This window comes from Phocoena phocoena, chromosome 10, assembly GCF_963924675.1.
Source record: "Phocoena phocoena chromosome 10, mPhoPho1.1, whole genome shotgun sequence".
Taxonomy (NCBI): Eukaryota; Metazoa; Chordata; class Mammalia; order Artiodactyla; family Phocoenidae; genus Phocoena; species Phocoena phocoena.
This window is the reverse complement of record NC_089228.1, coordinates 73955308-73976808: the sequence shown is the minus strand read 5'-3', so window position 1 is coordinate 73976808 and position 21501 is coordinate 73955308. Positions and strand designations below refer to the sequence as shown.

The window sequence follows — 21501 nt, the reverse complement described above, 5'->3', positions numbered from 1 at the left end:
ATGCAAAGCAAAACTCCACCTCACACCGGTCAAAATGGCCATCATTAAAAAGTCTACAAATAACAAATGCTGAAGAGGGTGTAGAGAAAAGAGAACCCTCCTACTGTTGGTGGGAATATAAACTGGTGCAGGCACTATGGAAAACAGTATGGAGATTCTTCAAAAATCTAAAAATAGTTTCCATATGATCCAGCAATGCCACTCATGGGCATATATCCAGACAAAACTATAATTCAAAAATATGCATGCACCCCTATGTTCACAGCCGCACAATCCACAATAGCTAAGACACGCAAACGACCTCAATGTCCACGGACAGATGACTGCATAAAGAAGCTGTGATACATATATACAATGGAATACTACTCAGCCATAAAAAGAGTGAAATAATACCATCTGCAGCAACATGGATGGACCTAGAGATTATCATGTTAGGTGAAGTAAGTCAGAAAGAGAAAGACAGATACCATATGAGATCACGTACATATATATGTAATCTAAAATATGACACAAGTGAACTTACCTACGAAACAGACTCACAGACATAAATAACAGACTTGTGGTTGCCAAGGGTGGGCGGCGGGGGAGGGAGGGATGGACTGCAAGTTTGGGATTAGATAAACAACAATTCCCTACTGTATATCACAAGGAACTATATTCAGTATCCTATGATAAATCATAATGGGAAAGAAAAAAAATACATTAGAGTTTCTTATACTTCAACTACCTTAATGCAAAATTAGGCTTAAGGGCTTCCCTGGTGGTACAGTAGTTAAGAGTCTGCCTGCCAATGCAGGGGACACAGGTTCGAGCGCTGGTCAGGGAAGATCCCACATGCCGCGGAGCAACTGAGCCCGTGTGCCACAACTACTGAAGCCCACGCACCTAGAGTTCCTCAACGAGAAGCCACCACAATGAGAAGCCCGCGCACCGCAAGGAAGAGTAGCCCCCGCTCACCGCAACTACAGAAAGCCCACGCGCAGCAACAAAGACCCAACACAGCCAAAAATAAATAAATTTTAACAAAACAAAATTAGGCTTAAGGAGGGTTTCTCCTGCACTTGAACAGTTTTTACAGGTTAGTCCCAAATAAATTATTCATAATAACATCACCCATGATTCAATCTCAAAGAAGGCTTGAATTTCACAGTATGGGGAAAACTAACCTTTACCTCCAAAAATAACGTTTGCCATCATTAATCTGCAACAACTCTCGGACTGACAGCAATGTATCTTCACCATCTGTATCTCAAAAATGCACTTCTATATATTATACATCGACCACATTTTTAATAACTGAATAATATCCAATCAATGTACCAAAGCTGTGATCAAAACATAACCCCTTCAGGGGCTTCCCTGGTGGCGCAGTGGTTGAGAGTCCACCTGCCGATGCAGGGGACACGGGTTCGTGCCCCGGTCCGGGAAGATCCCACATGCCACAGAGCGGCTGGGCCCGTGAGCCATGGCCACTGAGCCTGCGCGTCCAGAGCCCTTGCTCCGCAACGGGAGAGGCCACAACAGTGAGAGGCCCGCGTACCGCAAAAACAAAAACAAAAAATAAAAATAAAATTAGGTGAAAAGAATTTAAAACGTATAAACTCAAAAGAGGACTGGAGAGGGACAATTAGCAGAAGGTTTCAACAAAACTCTAGAGCTGACGCAGAAGGGCAGAGAAAGCCCCAGCTTAGAGGGTCCAAGGAGAGACCTTTGAGAAGGGAGATGTGAGATGCAGAATCCCATTAGCATAACGCCTTCTCTAGGTGTACATTCTACGTCCCACAATGTTATCACTTCATCATGATCTGCAAATGCTTGTTTCCAACATACAACACTTAAAATTGTGAGGTCAAAGCCTTAGGGATAATTATTAAATCTGTGTTAATTTCTTTGTATTTATCTGTTCCTCCCCCACCCCCCTCCAAACTGATTCCATCAAGTGACTTCTATAAGCAATCAAAACTAAGTAGTTTCAGGATAATATATACCCAAATGATATTCTGTAATTCATAATAATGTAACTGAGAGCACCCTGTAACAAGGGAGACAGTGTGACAATATTTTTTCTGAAATACTAAATGTGGCGGTGGGGGGGGAGATAAGCAGAAATGGTCCCATGGGAAAATACTGTCAAATACAAAATATTGATAAGAAAGCTCTTCATAGGATGTTTTTCTAAATATTTAGGAACAACATAATCACCAAAAGAAATATATAGCTTTCCAAGATAACAACTTTGAAACATGCACTTCAACGCATTACGTCTGATTTAAAAACAAACATGTCAATCTCAATGCCTTTTTTTTTTAGAATATGTAAGAACACCAAGAAACACAGTGTTCCCCAAAATATAAAGTACACTTCTACTAGAAAAGTAGTACTTCATACCTATCCATCTCCAGCTTACTTTATTGAAGTCAAAGTCAAATAAGTCTAGGGCAGAGGCGATGGCAGGGAAGGGACACGTTGCATGTGCGCCTTAAGAACATGAGATGGATCTAAAATTAATTTACATAAAGCTCTTTTAAAACAATTCCTATCTTCAGCATTTTATAAAAGTTAATAAGCTTTTATTCCTCTGCAAAGCACTTGAAGACTAAATCCATGAATAAATAATGTCCTTTATAAAAGAGCCATTTTCCTCTCACAGATAACAAATCAAAGTGAGTTCCACAGCAATGATCTGTCTTCTAAGAGTCAGGAAATACTGGGCCAAGTCAGCAGCACAGTGGAGTGGAGAAGTGAGTCACTCTTTCTACCCAGCACGGCCACCCAGCTGTTTTGAGTTGACGTAGGTTATTTAACCTCTGCATTTCCTTTTCCCCATCAGTAAAATGGCAGTCATTGCTAAAAGTTACTATGAACCCTAAGATAATGTGCAGAAAAGCCCTTAGCCGCCCAGTAAGTGACATAAAGTAAGCAGTCAACAAATGTTAGCTCTGATTACAATTATTATAGGTACTACGAGTTTAACCATTTTGCTCTCCTCTCTAACGGACCAAGGGACTATGGATGACACTTTAAAACCCTCCTTTAAATTCCGACTTTAATTTTAAAAATGATGGAGATCCCCTTCCTGGGACTAAAGCAAGGAAAAACAGCTGTTTCTTCTTGTAAGTGAGCCGTTTGCCTCTCGAGGACCACCACACCAAGTAACTGGTACTGGAGCACATCTTTTTAAGCTAATGCTATTCAACCCCAGCTAAACTTTAGAATTAACCATACAGCTTTTAAAGTCTACCGCTGCTATAAACCCAGAGACCCTTATTTCAATGGTCTCAGACTACTGTATTTTTAAAGCCCCCAGATGATTCTAATAGGCAATAAGGATGGAGAATCCTGTTTCAGCCACTGTCATTACAGAAGCTAGGTGTCAGCTGTTCTAACTAGACCTACCAAAAAGTCCTCATTCCCAGTAAAAAGTGAACAACTAAATCCATAAGTTAGTTGCATCAAGTTCCTTACACTATAATTCAACATGTTCCAAGAATACCAACATTAGATATTCTAATCACATGTGGATTCGAATACACATTCCAAAAACCTTAACAGCACAGAATTTCAAATTAATACATACTTTTTTAAATTAGTCATACAAATTATCATTTTTATTGGTTAAGATAATTCAGTTAGCTATTGGAAATCCAATTTCCTATTTGGTATAACAGCATAATACGCTCAGAAAGTGTTTAATTAGTCATCAAGGCACATTTATCTGGGAGTTACCTCACCTCACACAGTTGAGTCATTTATTATTCCCAAAACACCAAAGATTTTAAAACTGCAAAGTTGCTAATGTCAACAATTTTATTAATGCCAACAATTTTATTTCATTTAGCTCAAGCTTTATTAACGTCTTCTGGCTCAAATATTGTGCTAAGATTCCAAGCAAATATGGAAATAGATTATACCAAAAAATTAAAGTACAGAAAAAAATCAAAGAGCTATATAAGTTAGTATAAAAATATGAAGAAGAAATGGAATACAGCTTTTAATATTCAATTTTAGCTTACTTATCTTACATCTGCCATCTGATCGTTAAAACGTAAAGGAAGATATCTGCACACAGTACTTTGTAAAATGCTCAACCTATGACTGCTCGATACATTTTAGGAGGAAAAAAAACTAACCTATATCGTCTGGCCTTTTCCTAGCCGATAAATCTCAAGCACGAAACGCACATGCATGTATGGAACAGAACTACCTTAAATCAGCCCCAACTGCCCCGCCCCACATTCATACACAGAAACAACATTAAAGTCCAACAGAGTATAAAAACTTATTGTTTAAAATATGCAAAATTGAGGAGAACCAGACTCAGGTTTAACCAGATTAATACTTCTAAGCCCTTTTAAAAACTACAATTAAGCATTAGCAACTGCCCTGCGGGACAACTTATTTTGTACAAAACAGGCTTAAGGAGCTTGCACTGCCTCTTACAGCTGATTTACCAAAAGTTCTTCCAAAAAATGATTTTCAAACCACTGCATTTACAGCTGATTTACCAAAAGTTGTCAAAATCATTTTTTTCAAATCCTTAACTGCACTTAGAGATGATATACTTTAAAGTCTTCTTAAAACATCTAACGAAGTTAGTAATGGAATTAGGATTAAATACTCTGTTCACGTATCACCAGACAAGCCCCCCAAATATGATTATAATGGAAGTTTGTGCTTAAATATGTATCAGCACAAAATTTCTAATAATCTTAAATGAAGTTCACTATAACTATTAGGATTTTAAAGCACGACAACACTTGGTATAATTAAAGCTGACTACATCCAAAATGAAAGCATAAAGTTCAAGAGGGGATGAATGAGAATATATCTAATACAAATGTGTAGGGGGACCAAGTTGACGAATTTCATGCATCATAATTCTGTTTTACAATATGATGTCTGGAATTTGTTTCAAATAGTGGGAGAGGGAGAATAACATGAAATAAGAGTGGCTGTCATAGCTGGGTGACAATACGTGAGGACTCATTACACTAGTCGACTTTGGCGTGTATTTGACAATTCCCATAATAAAAGGTTTTTTAAAATTCAAATTCAATATCTACTCTAAAGGATAACTATTTTGTTAAGACCATACACCACAAACCATGGAACATCAGTACAATGAAACATAATGGAGACATTAAAATTTATAAGTATGTCAACTGCTTCAACATAACAAAATGTACATATGAAATGTTAAAATGCACAACTGTGTAAAATTCATTTATATTAAACAAAATCTGAGCCTTTAAGTATTACTCAAACCTCTCTCCTAAAATTGACCCATGTCTCATATTTCAGACATTCATCAAAATTCAGAGAACAGAAAACTTACCCAGCCCGTTATTCAAGGTGAATAACTTGATAAATATCAATTTAATCTAATTTAGCTAACACTAAGAATGATACGAACCTAAGAAAAATGGGAGAGAACTCCTATTCACTAAAACTTGCCAACTGCGAGGCACACAGTATCTCATTTAATCTTACATTGTCTCAAACTCTCATTTCCATGAGACTAAAAAACTATTACACACCAAATTTTACAGGTAAGAAAATTTGAAACCCAGAGAGGTTAAGTAACTTACTCTAGGCCACAGAGTCACTAAGAGATGAAGCTATGCAGTTGTGTCCCACTTGAAAGTCCAACACGTTAGGCTACACCACAGCTAATAAACCAGATGTCCTCCCTGCCTCAGCCCCTGAAATGCAAACATGCCTGAAGAAAGTCAAGCTGTGGGGCTAAATGGCTTAATGTCACCACACAGTTCACTGAAAAACAAATTATTCTAGAGACACATAAACAAGATCTCAATTAATGAATCTGCCCATCATTCCTTCCCTGATTTAGACATTAACCTGTACGTAGGCCACTTATAAGAATTTTGTTTGACACTGGAGAAAAGCATTTCCCCCGCTTATATTTTTTAATTCCTAATGCTTTTATTCATAACAAGCTATAAAACTATAGGAAAACAAACATCTCAGAAATTTTTATGGGCAAAAAAGGTTATTTAACAACTTTTTAAGAAGTTGAGCACAATATAACTAGAATAATTATTTACAGATTTCACCAAAGCTAATCCTTTGCAACAGACTTTAAAAGAGAGCAAGTGATTTTTTTTTGAATGATACTTACAATATTATACTATTAAATGATCCCAATTTAGTTTTAAAGGCCTTCCATCTTTCACCCACACATAGATATGTGTAGATGTTCATATATTCATCTTTTTCTATCATATTTAATCTTATACATACACACACCGCAAGATGTTTAAGGTGATTACATTTGAATGGTAGGCTTTTCTCTTTATTTTTTTTTTATTTAAAATTCTCTACAAAGTACAGTTATTATTTTTAGAAAGAAAAAAAGCCTACAAATGTTATTTTTTAAATGCATAGAAGAGAAACTGTCTAAAAAAGACTGGCCAGAGACCAATGGAAAACTGATGGTCCCCAGGAGATGAATCAGTAGAACCATAAGTGTTTCCTCGGGTCATTACAAAAGGGGGCTGTATGGGACTTATAAAAGTCTAATTGTTACTTTCAAACTCACTAAGTTTGTTAAGGTTACTAAGCTTAAGTAATTCCAAAGTAAACACATTATCCTTGGGTCTCCAATACTGTCTTCAGTTAAAGTCTGTTACACTGAGGTTCAGAAACATTAAGAGCATCCCTTACTGAAATTCTTGCTTGGGGACCCAGAATATAACCTTATACCACTAGAAAAACAGGTTTCAGGATACCTAAAATAAATATAGTTAATGGCAGCTCCACTTCCTAGTCCATCATTCCACAATATGATCCTATAGCAGTAAAGATGTGGTTCAGCCACTGAAATGTTTGCAAACAAGAGACCATGAGCGACTCTCCTTTAATCTCTATACTGTTCACTAGCATTAAGTTTTAGCAGTGAACCATCTCTGTATTGATGAGATGCAGGTCCAATTCAGTGATTATTGTCAGCATCTATCAGTTAGCAACCATCAGACTGCATCCCTGCAAAGCAAGCTAAGCAATAAGGCAAAACCTTACTAAACACATCTCCAAGGACAGTAATGTACCAATAAAGCAATGCCGAGAGCATTTTACATTTGCATAAGTTAGGAAATGAAACTCAAAAACTGCACGAAACAAATTCAACTCGACGTTGAGGCATAACAAAAGCAACACGGTTGTATCACAGGAGATCTCTGGTCCAGCTCCCAGAGTTCTTGCTAGAAACAACCAAGAAATCTGTTAATGCCTTTAAGGGTCATGGCAGAGGGCAGAACTTAAGGATGAGAGCGTTCCAGAGTACTGGGGACTTGTCTCCTGCCACCGCATCCACCCCCCACACACATACACTCACCCACAAGGGAACATAAGCGCAAACCTGCTGAGATACAACATATAATCCCTCCACCCCGAACTGCCCACCAACTTAATCCTTACCCTAAGTTTTCAACTCTTTAAAGTATTAAGGGAATTTTTTTCCTGTGTAAAAATATCTAACTTTATAATGAAAATCACTGAGAAAATGAGATCCATTGTGCAGCCAATTTTGCTGAAATATAACCGTTCAGTAAAGTCAGGGGTCCCCAAAAGAGTTCTACAAATACACTGAGAAGGATTTTAAATGTGTTATCTGTGTTCTTTAAGTTACTTTATTTCCAAGAAGTCAATGTTACATAGTATTTCTTGACTAAATTGACTGTGCCAGTAAAATACAGGGAGAAGTATTACCTCTGGACCTAGTTTCCACCTCTAAGGAAAGCCTTTCCATTTTTACAGCTAACATGACAAAATCTACTTTTCAGCCAAACTTCCTCAACACAGCAGTTTAGATACTATTTCAAATACTATTAAATTTAATGGCAGGCCTAAATTCAGACTTCTCATTTCACTTTTGCACCTACTGGAAATTATTTCACTCAAAATAATTATGTCTTCAGACGATTTCCTATTTCCACTTAAAGTGGAAACAAATTAGAACACTTCAAATTCTATTTGCACTTCCCAAATACAGTAATGACTCATTTATCTGGCATCGGAAAATGAGGTTCTTCTCCATTTATCTGGAAAACGCTTAACGTGAAGTCCACAAGAGCACAGAGCTCATCTGCCTCGTTCCCTGCTATATCCCCAGGGCCTAGTACAGGGGCTGGCACAGAGTAGATGCTCAGTAACATTCACTAAATGTGTGATTAAATAAAGTACTAAAGCTTTTTACTTTTAACCACTTGATGAAAATTTTTCTACAGTTATAGCCATCCCTCTTTTTCTGTTTTTTAAAAACATAACACTGAACAGAAATTAAGCTTTTCTTATTAACTGCGGTATCACTATAAAGAGCAATCACTCTACCCCCCTACCATATACCCATAACACCCTCAAAGCTATTCAAATAACAGGGCATTTTGCTGCCATATTTAAGTGGCCTCAACTTGCTATGTTTTTATAACTTTTCCTTTTCTGATATTAGGTGTCATTTCTGTTTGCAACTGCTGCCTTATTTTACACACAAATGTCTGGTAAGGTCCTGAAATTAATTCTACCTCCTAAGCAGAATAAAATACATGGACTTGGTTACAATTCAGAAGCTTTTCCCACTTACTTCTGACCTGCAACTACACTGATTCTATTTATTTAACAGACTCCTTGTACCACCCACAACATTCTACATAAAATCTGAGATGGTTCTACTAGTTTTAAATGAGTATCTTACGGATTTTCGGTTAAGTTCTAAGTTTCAAATATTAATCAGGAGTAATGGCTCGAAGACTAGCTCCAATATAAACCTCGGGGCGTATTTTTTTAATCCATTTAGGAGACACCAACCACGACAAAGCTGGATTTCATCTTGCTTGATATGCTGTGATAGGGTCATAATTTAGATTCACTGTTCCAGAGTTCATGGCAGCAAAACTCAAACACACTGGCAGCCATGGTGTACTGTGCTTGCACAGCAAGGCATATCTCCCTGAACCTAAGAGTGGAAGGATAATTTAAGTACAGCCTTTAGTTTATATAATACAACTGGAGTTCCTTCCCCACAACAAACTTTGAATAATGTTTATAATTTAGCAATCAACTGAAATGATGAAAGAATTACCACAATTGAAATAAAATATTTATGTATTTCAAACCAGGAGAATTGTGTCTTCAAAAACTAAAATAAGCTAAGACAAACCTAGTTCTGAATTAGGGAATGAATACAAATAAAATGGGGGATTTGTTTATTTGGGTTTTTGAGTCTCTTTTCTTCTTTTTAAAGACTTAATGAACTTTCATTTGAAATAAGCATAGTTTACTAAATTAAAGGATTTGATTACATGTTCTTTAAAAGTAACTAGTTGGGTAAACATTAAAGCAAGTTATCCAGGAGTCAAGAAAAGAAAAATTACTTCAGACTGTTTTATGAATATTCTTCCAAAATCACCAATCCTTCAGCAAAAATAGTTCAACAGAAGATTTCAGTTCCTGGTACTGAACTGAACAAAGAGAACCACATGTTTTTAATGGTTGCTCATAAACGACCCAAATAAATCTCCAAAAGAACAGCAGTGGTTCTCTCTGTATTTTTCCCTTCAAAACTCACAAGACCAATTCAACATAGAAATAAAAATTACTGTACTTTATGGCACCACTCACTTTGTGACACATTTATTTGCTGTCATGAAAGTTAGTGCCTCAACAAAGTAAATGAGATTTAGGGAAAAACTTTTTTTTATATTTTAAATAGCACAAAATGTCCTTACCACTTGAGGAAGAAAGAGTTTACCCACCTCAAATGAGATTTTCAAACTAAGTGAGAGACCTAAGTATTTATGTATAAGTGTTACAGGAAGCTTTCCAAATAGCTTTCCAATCAATTATGATGCTGACCTTAGATCAGAATTACACTGCTAACTACCACTTATAAGAAATGAAGCCTGCGTAACAGAAAATATAACTTAAATTTAACCACTGATGTTCTTTTTTAGTTTCCCTGTGAATTAAAACACAGAGCAACAGCACACCCTGCTGGAAGTTAGTAACACAGCTAGAGGAACCAGCAGCACTGGATTTGCTAAAATTTCACCCAAGATGAGAATTACTTCAGAAAGTCTGATTTCCCACTAAATGATAAAAGCTGTGCACAGGCATTACCATTAGTGTCTATACATGTGACCTTAAAGGTAAAATCAAAAATGCTTATTTTAACAGGATATCGCTTTTTCCAGTTCATTTCCCTAGCCCCACACAGCCCCAAACACCCCTAAGTGATTTTACTATTTTTTTATTTTAACCCCAAATAAAAATATTTCCAAATCTACCTTCTGCAGAGAAACTGGTAATCACATAAGCGGAATTTGAGGCCACTTTGATTGCCTGAAGCACCCCTTTCTCCTTCCCATCCCAAGATATCCTGGCCTCAGAAACATCCCTGAAGACCACCATTAAGAATTCACAAGGCAGCCTAGCGGTCTGTGAACCACAATTTACATACCATTGGCAAAATGCATACACAGATTCTGGAATTCAAAACATGCAGACTACATTAAGAAACCACATGCCATGAAACTCCCATCTAGTATGTTTCAACATTTTCATAGACATGAAAAAATCACAGAAGCCATTGTCTGGATAATCCAGCTCAGTGCTCTCTCTGTAACAAACTGACAGGAATCCGAGGATGAGCAGAAAGGTACCAAAGTTCTGTAAGTGTGCCCTTCTGGCTACAGAAAGAAAGCTCCCTGGTACACTGAGAGCCCCCCTAGAGAAAACTGCATTGCTCTTGTAGCACTGCTCTACACTCTTCTGAGTGACCAGTGTTCACTTCTTGGCTCTTTGCCCCCACATCTAGAAGGTTCTGACTGACCTGTGGTCAACTTGGAGGGCACTCTTCATCACAAAGGCCAGCAGCTCTGAAAACCCAATGAAGAAGGCCAAGGAAGATCAAACACTTCAGTGTAGTTTTTCCTCAAGAAATTCGAAAACAATTACCTTAGATCTATTTTTCTGAAGTTGTCTCCAGTGGTATTATCTGGTTCATTATTTCAATCAAAGTACATTTAAATTAGAATTTTAAAAGGATACCAACCTCAAGCCTCTTTTCCAGTGACTCAATTCTGTCCTTTTTGCTAGCTAGGTTGGCCCGTGTGTAGCGGCTCTGCCCAGGAAGATATAAAACTTGACTGTAGCATTCTTCCCACACCTGGTTATAAGCTTCACTTGAGAGTTCTCCGTGGCTCATACCTTGTTTTACCACTTCCATCTCCTGTACCAGAACATCCTGGGCCTGTTCACAATGATAATAATAAGCTTGAGTACTAGAGATACCTGCCATCAACAGAAATAAAAGACTAGTTTTTACTCCTCTGGGCAAAGACAATGAGCTCTGGTTAACTGTTTTTTTGGAAGGGGGTTATAATACCTAAGCAAAATTAATTAAGAAGCCTAGAAGTCAATGCAGGTTGATCTGAAAAGCCAAGCATCCATGTATCATCCCTGATAATGTAAACGTCCTTTGCCTTCACTCATTAAAATAGCAGCTACCATTTCTCAGATACCTACTATGTGCCAGGAACAGAACTGAAAAGTTTTACCTACTTTATCTCCAAACAGCACACCACCCTTACAAAGCAGTCACCGTTAACCTCACTTTAAAGCTGATGAAACTAACGCTTAGCGAGGTTAAACCACTTGTTCAAAAATACAACACTAGTAAGCGGACAAGGCAAGGTCACACCCAAGCCAATGCTTGGGCACCAACGCGTGCGGGTTCGCCTCCCACTCTACCATCCCCCGCTATACTCTGGACTTCCCAGTATGGTGAAGGGGAAGTAGGCGTTTTTTTGACACCTGCCTTTTTTCTCATCTGAAAGAATGCCCCTGCCATTGTCAGAGAATAAGACTGGAGGCACAAATCAAATCATGATGGATCACAGACCAGCTTCTGTTCACTAGAAAAGATACGGTTTAAGATGACAGAATGGGGATGGAGTTGGACAAGCCTGGGCTCCAATCACAGATTCAGCATTTAAGTAGCTATCTGAACTTGCTGAACTTCTGTGAGCCCATTTCTCATCTGTAGAGTGGAGATAATACCGAACATGTTTGTTATGAGAATTAAGTGACACAGTATACACAAAGAGCCAGCCCGACACCAGACACACAGACTCCATGAACATACCACATGAACTTTTTCCAGCCCTTTGCTTCATGGCTCATGAAAAACTGACAATTACTTTTTGTGCTTTATAGAAAGCTTTCAATCACTCCAGGAACATCAGAAAATAAACACAGGCCAAAATACATAAAGTCAAGATAAATAACCAGCATATGAAAAAATTTAAACAAAAAAATGGAAAATCAAGTCTCTAGAAGATAAAGAATGGATACTTTTAAACAATACCTCTTAGGGGAAATAATGGAAACAAACCAATTTTAACACACTTAATGAAAATCGGGCACTGTACCATCAGAGAAATGGTATTTTGCTCTGAAACTGTACACAGTAAAAATTTACAAATTCAGCTCTTATAATAATTAGGAGAGAGTACAGCTAAGTTCTATTTAAACCATCCCTAAAGAATCTGCTAAGTAAATAGCTGCTTCAAATTCTTCGGAACAAAGAGGACTATAGATAGATAAATAAAATATGGGAGGATATTTAAACTACTGTGTAATCGTTTCAAATAATTCCAAAGCACTACTTACATTATTATCAAAATATTTATTAGAATTTGTCCCTTATAGAAGCTCTATTAGCAACAACGTGATCTTTATTTCAGGTTTCCATATATACAATAAATTTAGGAAAATTTATTTCCTAAATTCCATCTTCCCCTCATATTTTCACTCTAAAAAGAGGAAACTGTTCAAGCATCAAGTTCATTGTCTAATTCTCACCCGGTTCAGGGACTGAATGTGCCTGCCAAAGTGCAGGCACTCAAGAGGACAGCTTCCATGGCACTTACTAAAAGGCAGCAAGTCAAAATTACTCATGAATCAGGGGCAAACAAACACAAATCTAAACCCTCCTTCCTTTCTCTATCTTCTTTTTAAAAGTCCTATAATAAACATGTATCACGTATGCAATAAGAAAAAGAGAAAGTAAGAAAACGAGAGGAGAGAGGGAAAGTGCAGGAGAGAAGACAGACAAAGGAACCTTACCGGTTTTCTCCCAAGTTAGCCCATTCTAATGGATGAGTCCATCTCTGCCCCTCAGGGCGAAAGACTAAAGAAAAAAGACTTTTAAGCTAATGACCACTCTGCTTCCAACCATGAAACTAACTCTATTATCTTATGCCACTGTACAGGTTTCTAGTCAAAATCACAGCTGTTTGCTCTGTCAAAGCAGAAAGAATAAAATGCATATGGAGGAAGAGGCAGGACAGACTTTAGACAAGAAAACATTTCTTTCCTTATCCAAAAGGGTAGGGGGAAATCATGTCAGGGGAATGAATTCAGTGAATATTTCCTTTCTGTGAATAGGTGAAAGATTGAATCTGTAAATATTTTTAATATATTCTTGTCTTTTCATAGTATTCTAAATAAGTGAGGTTTAAGTATTAAAGGCATTCCACCCTATTCAGAGACAGCAGAGTTAAACACAGAAAATAGCAACTGTAGCAACTATCAATCAGGCATACACCCATGAGACAAGAACACCAGTGCCATCAAAGCAGTGTTCATCTGATAAAGGCCTGCCACTGAACACAGGAAGGGGTGGGGGGATGGTATGTCCTTTGCATAACACTTAATATGAATATTTATCTCTTAACCATATATTTCAGTTGCTTATGAACATCAATAAGGGAAAATGTTAATGTCTGTCCATGATACATGGTATCTAACAAATACTTAAGTCTTGAGACAGAAATATTCAATGATACCTTTTTCAGGTCTTCTTTGGAAAACTTTTCATAAGTGTTATGTTCCAGATAGGCAATGTGCTCTGCATTATTGGTACCAAATCCTATAGTTTTTCCTTTTTTATTTCCAGATGGTTCATAAGGGTGATGTAGAAGGTCATAATGAAGCATTGTGATCATTTCTTTTTTGATTAGTTCTTCACTTTTCTGTAAATCTGTCAGAGGTGGTTCTACATTTAAGGGTCTTAGAATAGTTTCATTTACCTAAAATTTTAAAACAAGTACAATTATTAAACATGTCACTGCAACATACTAATGTTATTAGTTCTACTAGCATGAATTAAATACAGGCACACCTTATTTTACCGGGCTTCACTTTACTGTGATTTGCAGGCAGTGTGTTTTTTCACAAACTGTAAGGCTGTGGCAACCCTGCGTTGAGCAAGTCTATTGGCACCATTTGTCCAACAGTATTTGCTCATTTTGTGTCTGTATCACATTTTGGTAATTCTTGCAATATTTCAAAATTTTCATTACTATTCTATTTGTTATGGTGAGCTGTGATCTTTAATGTTACTACTGGAAAAAGATTACAACTCAGGCTCCGAAACTTAGATGATAATTAGCATTTTTTAGCTATCAAGTAGTTTTTAATTAAGTTACGTACTTTTTTTTCAGACATACTACTACTACACACTTGACAGACTACAGTTTAGTGTAAGCATAACTTTTACACGCACAAGGAAACCAAACAATTCGTGTGACTTGCTTTACTGCATGACATTCTCTTTACTACATCGGCCTGGAACCAAACCTGCAATATCTCCGATGTATGCCTAAAGCAGTCTTACATTTTCAAAAGAAATTATTTTCCTTTATTCTTCAAAATTCTTATTTGGGGGCTTCCCTGGTGGCTCAGTGGTTAAGAATCCGCCTGCCAATGTAGGAGACACGGGTTCGAGCCCTGGTCCAGGGAGATCCCCCAGGCCACAGAGCAACTAAACCCATGCACAACTCCTGAGCCTGTGCTCTAGAGCCTGCAAACCACAACTACTGAAGCCCGTGCACCTAGAGCCCATGCTCCACAACAAGAGAAGCCACCACAATGAGAAGCCGGCGCACCACAACGAAGAGTAGCCCCCACTAGCTGCAGCTAGAGAAAGCCCGCATGCAGCAGCGAAGACCCAATGCAGCCAATCAATCAATCAATTTATTTTTAAAATTCGTATTTGTACCAGTGAAGCATTTCAAAGACTGGATCTGGGAACTGCTTTACTATATTCCAGAAAGTAGATGAAATGTCTTTTTATAGACTTTATAATATAAAAAACATCAATCACATAAAAAGAAACTTAAAACTTCCTAAGCCAGAAATTCTAATACTTACTTCTGATGGTCTTGGCAGATCTTTCTGGACAGCTTTGTGCATTCGTTTCATTTCCTTTACACGCTCTGCATCTCGTATGGCCTAAAAAATTATTTTAAAAACCATTTTTGCAGCTATACAGTATTTGACACATTTCAGTAAAGCTGAAAACACTTTAGTCTATAAGAATATGTATGTTCAAGAGCTAAAGCTGTAGGAATCTGTGTTAAGTTTGTAGAAAGGCAATATAAGGCCACTAAAATTAATCAGCCTATTCATTCTCCTATTACAGTAGAAACTAAGAACTTCCAACGTCTACCAGGAGCATTCTCCAGATTTACATGGCTCCCTCCATCAGATAATCATTCTTTTCTTGTCTAAATCAAATCCTAAATGTAGAGGGGATGCTTCCAATTATCCCTCCTGCAACACAACCTTTCCCTTCCACCTCAAAAGCTACTGATTTTTAATTTAAAAAGCCAGCCAATGAATGTGTTGTTTCCTGATTCTTAAATTATGAATAATGTGGGTTAACACATTAGAACTTCAAACCAGTTCTGAGAGTAAATGTAACTCAAAATAGCTAAGAGAACTAAACACATAAAGTATTATCATCTATTCCCCACCAAAAAGCACATTCATGTGGTTTCCCTCTAAAATGATTTCCATTGATGCCATTCTCACTCCAACCCTGGGAAATTATTCAGTTTCTAAAACCATCCTGAAATGGACTGCAGCAAGAATGTCTGAAGTGGGTCACATGATCTCAGTTTTAGTTCAAGTTTCACCAGTTTCCAGCCACAAGACCTGAGAAAGTTAACTTAATTCACCTGAGCCTGTTTCCTCATTTCTAAAACGAAGCTGACACCTATCCTACTTACATCACCTGGTTGTTATGCACAAATGAGAAAGTAATTAACTAGAAGATATATTAGTACAAGGTGTTACTAATTTTATTCTGACCCAGGGTACATATCCAAAGCCACATTTTTTATTAGTTTACACTGATGAAAAACCATTTACTCAACCAATGCAAGATGTACTTGTTTTTAAGACTGATAATAACATCTTTTCTTGGCTAGAGTGAAAGCAATGTCTAAAAGACTACTTATATGTATTTTAAAGAAGCATAATGAATTTGACAGAGGATATTTAAATGGCTATCCATATAATTATACATTTTAAGAATACCTATCAAGATACCTAAGTATCTTGAAGTATTTAAGAATACCTATCAATATACCTAAGTATATTATGAACTATGTGAGTGAATATTATTAATGATGTAAGTAATTTTCTTCAGTGTAATTTTTTTTAATACCGAAAAAACTTTTAAGTAGAGATCTTGAGACATGTAGCAGTCATCACCCACCTGCTTCCGTGCGTCCACATCGGCAGCATCTTCAATGTAAGTATCATCTATTTCACGGTCTTCCAGTTCCTTCTCGGCATTTTCTGGTAGAACAATTTCAAAGTCATTCTTAGGGGCAGGAAGGCCCAACAACCCTAAACGGAGGTGTTCACGAGATTCTCTTTCCTGTAGAAAAAAATTGGTCCTTCTCAATTCATACACATTAAAATATGCAACTAATATTGTGTAAGAGTTTCTAAAAAGTAATTAGCTTAATTTTAATTCTAGAAAAATGACCCCTAACTTCAGAGTTGAAACAAGATTTCGTTTAATTTCTATCTCCATTTCTTCCCTACCTTAAGACCAACCATAGGGCTTCCCTGGTGGCGCAGTGGTTAAGAATCCGCCTGAAAATGCAGGGGACACGGGTTCGAGCACTGGTTTGGGAAGATCCCACATGCCACAGAGCAACTAAGCCCATGTGCCGCAACTACTGAGCCTGCGCTCTAGAGCCCACAAGCCACAGCTACTGAAACCCGTGCGCCTAGAGCCTGTGCTCTGCAACAAAAGAAGCCACTGCAATGAGAAGCCTGCGCACCACAATGAAGAGTAGCCCCTGCTAACCGCAACTAGAGAAAAGCCCACGTGCAGTAACGAAGACCCCAGCCAAAATAAATTAATTAATTAAATAAATAAATTTATGAAAAAAAATGAAACCTTTAAAACAAAAAAAAGGACAACTCATAAACTTTGATTTGTGGTCAACAAATTTACTCTGGGATAATCTAACAGAAGGTTTGAGAATTATCTCTGAAGGAGCAAAAAAAAAAAAAAGTCCTTAAGGATTTCCATTTAAGGATTTCTGAAATTTAACAGCAAATGAAAAGAACAAGTTCAAAGGTAAATTTGTCCTTGGACTAATAAAACCTAACCTGAAAAGATGCCTGAATTTGTGTGTGTGTTTCTTTTCCATGCAAATACTAGATAATGTGAAAGCCAAAGAAAACAGTTCATACTTCCCAAGAGAAAGTGCCTGGTACCCAAGTTTTCCCCAGTCCATCCTCAGCTCACTTCTCTCATTCCCCACTGCTCCATTACACGTATGCTAGGTGGAAGGACCAGATGAGCTGCTATGACACAAACATGCTCCAGGTTCATTCATGTTAACGGCCTCCATCTGGGACAGCCCCCAACCCTCCTCTGAGCATACCTCCTCAATGAAGGTTTTCCTAGTACCCACCCAACAAATGTGATTATTTCTCTGGCCAGCCAAAGCATGTTGGTTTTCCTCAAAGGGCTTATTTTATTCATATATTACAATTATTTTTGGACCTGGTTTAGTACTGCCAATCTCTCCAGAGCATAAACTTCTTGAAGACAAAGGACATCTTTACTCAACTTTAGATTCCCTGAAGTGTCCAGATCCGTGCTTTGCACACATTAGATTCTTCATTTGTTTAATTCTTATGTAGCCACTCAGAGTCGGCATTACCTGATATCAATTTGGGCACTAAAAAAAATTCTCAAATAACCAAATCTATACATGAAGGTAGAATTAATTTGTAAACCAGAAGCAGAGCATCATTGGAACTCATTTTTTTAAAAAATCTCACAATGATCTTCTGTGGCATAAATAAGAAGGCTCAACAGTGACGTAATAAAAGCAATAACGAGCAGAAACAAAACTATAACTCGTATAATTAGCTTTCTACATCACCTTGCAAAACATACAAAAGAAAACTTCACTAAGGTTAGCAACAAACATCAAATTAACGTGGCTTTGAGATCTAGACTGTCCTTCTAAAAGTGTAATGAAAACAGAGGAATCAGTGTTCAAAATCTAATTTATGAGGCATTCGAAACTCAAAACATTTTACAGAACTAGGAAAAAAATTAAATGTACCATTCAAGAAGGTAAAGTATTAACTAGTAAATGATAAAAATTAAAAATTACAAAAGATATAAGGAGCATTACTATCAGCATAATCATTTCTGAAAAATATATTAAGAATAAGAAAAAGTAAGCAATAAGACCATAAGATTTCCCTTCTCAAACCCTACAAATCATGTTGCTTTTCTGGTGTCCGCAGGTGTACAGAATCTTAAGGTATATGCGATACACACTGATAAGGGGAAAAATTTTAATTTGGTACCCATGAGATATTTTTTTTAAAACTTTTTTTAAAGAATACTAAAAGGGAATTGACATGTACCATCTGCTTCACATAAGAGGGATCACTGTAGTCTGCCATTCCATCCTCGGGATTAATGTTTAACTTGTCTCGAAGAGGCGTTCTACCCGGGGTGGAGTTAATAACTGGTTTGGGAGTTGTTCCACTCCGGGGAGTCAGGCCTTCAGATCCATGAGAAGGAGTTCTATAAAGACAGAAATTCCAATTAATGAAAGTGCCAATTTTATTTGGATTGTGCTTTCAAATGTTTTTCACATAAATTATTTTACAAGGAAAACAGAAAAGAAATAAAGATTCCAGAAATTCCATCTCCCTACCTGGTTTTTAGTTAGACCTCGAGGTTAAAATAAAGCTTTGGTTCAGCTAACTCAGTATTTACACAAAGTATATTTATCTTAATGACTTCAAATAAAGTCATTACATCTGATATTTTCTTACCTTATTAATAACTAGGTCCACCAAACATTTTTCAACCTTTTTTTAAAATAAATTTATTTATTTTTATTTATTTATTTTTGGTTGCATTGGGTCTTCATTGCTGTGCACGAGCTTCCTCTAGTTGCGGTGGCTTCCCTTGTTGTAGAGCAACGGGCTCTAGGCATGCAGGCTTCAGTAGTTCTGGCACGTGGGCTCAGTAGTTGTGGCTCGTGGGCTCTAGAGCGCTGGCTCAGTAGTTGTGGCGCACGGGCTTAGTTGCTCTGCGGCTTGTGGGATCTTCCTGGACCAGGGATCGAATCCATGTCCCCTGCACTGGCAGGTGGATTCTTAACTACTGTGCCACCAGGGAAGTCCTACAACCTTTTCTTGACACATCAGGGTGGCTGAGAACACACAGTGGACAGACAGGTTGTCCACCACACTCAAGATCCCAAATGACTCCTTTCGAGTTCAGTATTTTCAACTTAACATTTGTCTCCTCCCTGCCTGTAGCTGTTGGCTATCACATCATCATCATCATAGATGTGCATACCTGAAGTACTTCCTTCCTCTATATTTTGTTTGGAAACCAAACACCAGGCTTTTAGAATCACATCTAAATATGAATAGCTCTGAGTCAGGTCTAAGAAACTCTCTAAGGAATAAAAGCCATAGACTTTGCACCTTATAGTTTAATTGTTCAAAGTCTTTTTTTTTTTTTTTTTGGTTGATTACTTCCTGTATCTTGGCTGTGTTCCAGACAGGTGGTGCTGCCAGAGAGTTGTTCCCAGAGGTGAGGTGAGGTGTTACCATATAACACATGGTCCCTGCCCTCAATGAGCTTACAATCTAGTTGAGAAATGAGACACCCATGGGGAAAAAGGGATTAGGCTCTCTTGCAAGCCTTGCAATTAAATATTATATAAGGTTTTGGGTGCCAATGTTTCTTGATCCTGCTGTTACGTGCAATTGTAACAGTCTTCATATACTTAACAACCAGTAGGAGGACATATTTTAAAATTAAAAGTAAACCCTAAATATTTCTAACCTTAAAAGCTCAAATTCCATTTTAATACAAATTGCTTCTATAATGTTTGTATCTTAAAATTTTTTCTTTAAAAACAGTAGCTTAAAACAAAAGAAGTATAAACAAATACTGAATTCTGAACTCCAGTTAATGATATACACAACTAGGAAGCGTTTAGGGTGAAATGGACTAATACCTGCAACTTGGAAATTATTAAAAATAAGACAGATTGATGGACGGATATGTGATTAAAGCAAACACTGTAAAATATTAACTGGAGAATTGGGTGGTGAGTATATGGATGCTTGCTTTACCATTCTTTCAACGTCTCTGAATGTTAGAAATTTTCATAATAAAATGTTGGGGGAAAAGCAACAGTAATACATACATAAAAAGGCTTAGAATTTTTATAAAATTCACCAAATCATCATTAACAATGGATTGATCTGCTCTTTTAAATCAGATTAAAAGTATTCAGAAACGAGGTGATAGCACCAGAAACCCTGAAAAAAAAAAGAAGCTCCATTTGGTATTTGACTATTTCCTGGATACTATAATGTTATTTATAACATTATAGTAATTAAATTAAATTAAAATTTATATTAATTATAGTAGTAATTAAATTAAAAAGCAAGTTAAACACTTATTTCCATTCTCTGCCAGCATTTCTAAAGCAAACATGTTGTCCAAGTCCTCGGATTCAAGTTTTTCTAAAGCAGAAAACAGTTATTTATTTACAATACCTGAATGGGGTAGAAAGAACTGTGTTTGGAGTCTGTACAACCTGCCGCTGTGGAGTCACACCTGAGAAGTCGCTCTCGTGCAAAGGGGTGTTAAGTCCACCTTTTAATGGGGTGTCCACGTTGGTCAGAGCCATGAGGTTTTGGGCTTCCTGATTAACAAGAAGGTAAAGAAGCACGTTTTAACAGTTTAGACAGGAGAGCAAATTCCTCTCTTCTTGTCCTACTACACAAATCTTGAAACAGGCAGAATGCTTATACATTTTTCTCAATGAAAACCAAGAGAGAAAACAAATACTGAGCTGTGGCAGAATTCAATACTTCCATTCCTTCTGTCAACCTAACATTAGCATGCCAGAAGTTCTGGAATAGGGCTTCCCTGGTAGTGCAGTGCTTAAGAATCTGCCTGCCAATGCAGGGGACACGGGTTCGAGCCCTGGCCCGGGAAGATCCCACATGCCGCAGAGCAACTAAGCCCATGCGCCACAACTACTGAGCCTGCGCCCTAGAGCCCACGAGCCACAACTACTGAGCCCATGTGTCACAACTACTGAAGCCCGTGCA

The 21501-nt window shown here is 37.4% G+C and overlaps 1 protein-coding gene across 1 annotated transcript in view; it reads right to left on the bottom strand.

Annotated features, from left to right (window-relative positions):
• CDC5L (cell division cycle 5 like) overlaps positions 1 to 21501 on the bottom strand; it is a 43117-nt gene that overhangs the window by 2926 nt on the left and 18690 nt on the right. Inside the window, exons 9-14 of the mRNA XM_065885235.1 lie at positions 20941 to 21089; positions 18775 to 18937; positions 16583 to 16747; positions 15232 to 15312; positions 13866 to 14108; positions 11069 to 11266 (exon numbers count right to left, since the gene is read on the bottom strand). Of these exons, the coding sequence (XP_065741307.1) occupies positions 11069 to 11266; positions 13866 to 14108; positions 15232 to 15312; positions 16583 to 16747; positions 18775 to 18937; positions 20941 to 21089 (999 nt within the window). The remainder of the gene's footprint in view (positions 1 to 11068; positions 11267 to 13865; positions 14109 to 15231; positions 15313 to 16582; positions 16748 to 18774; positions 18938 to 20940; positions 21090 to 21501) is intronic.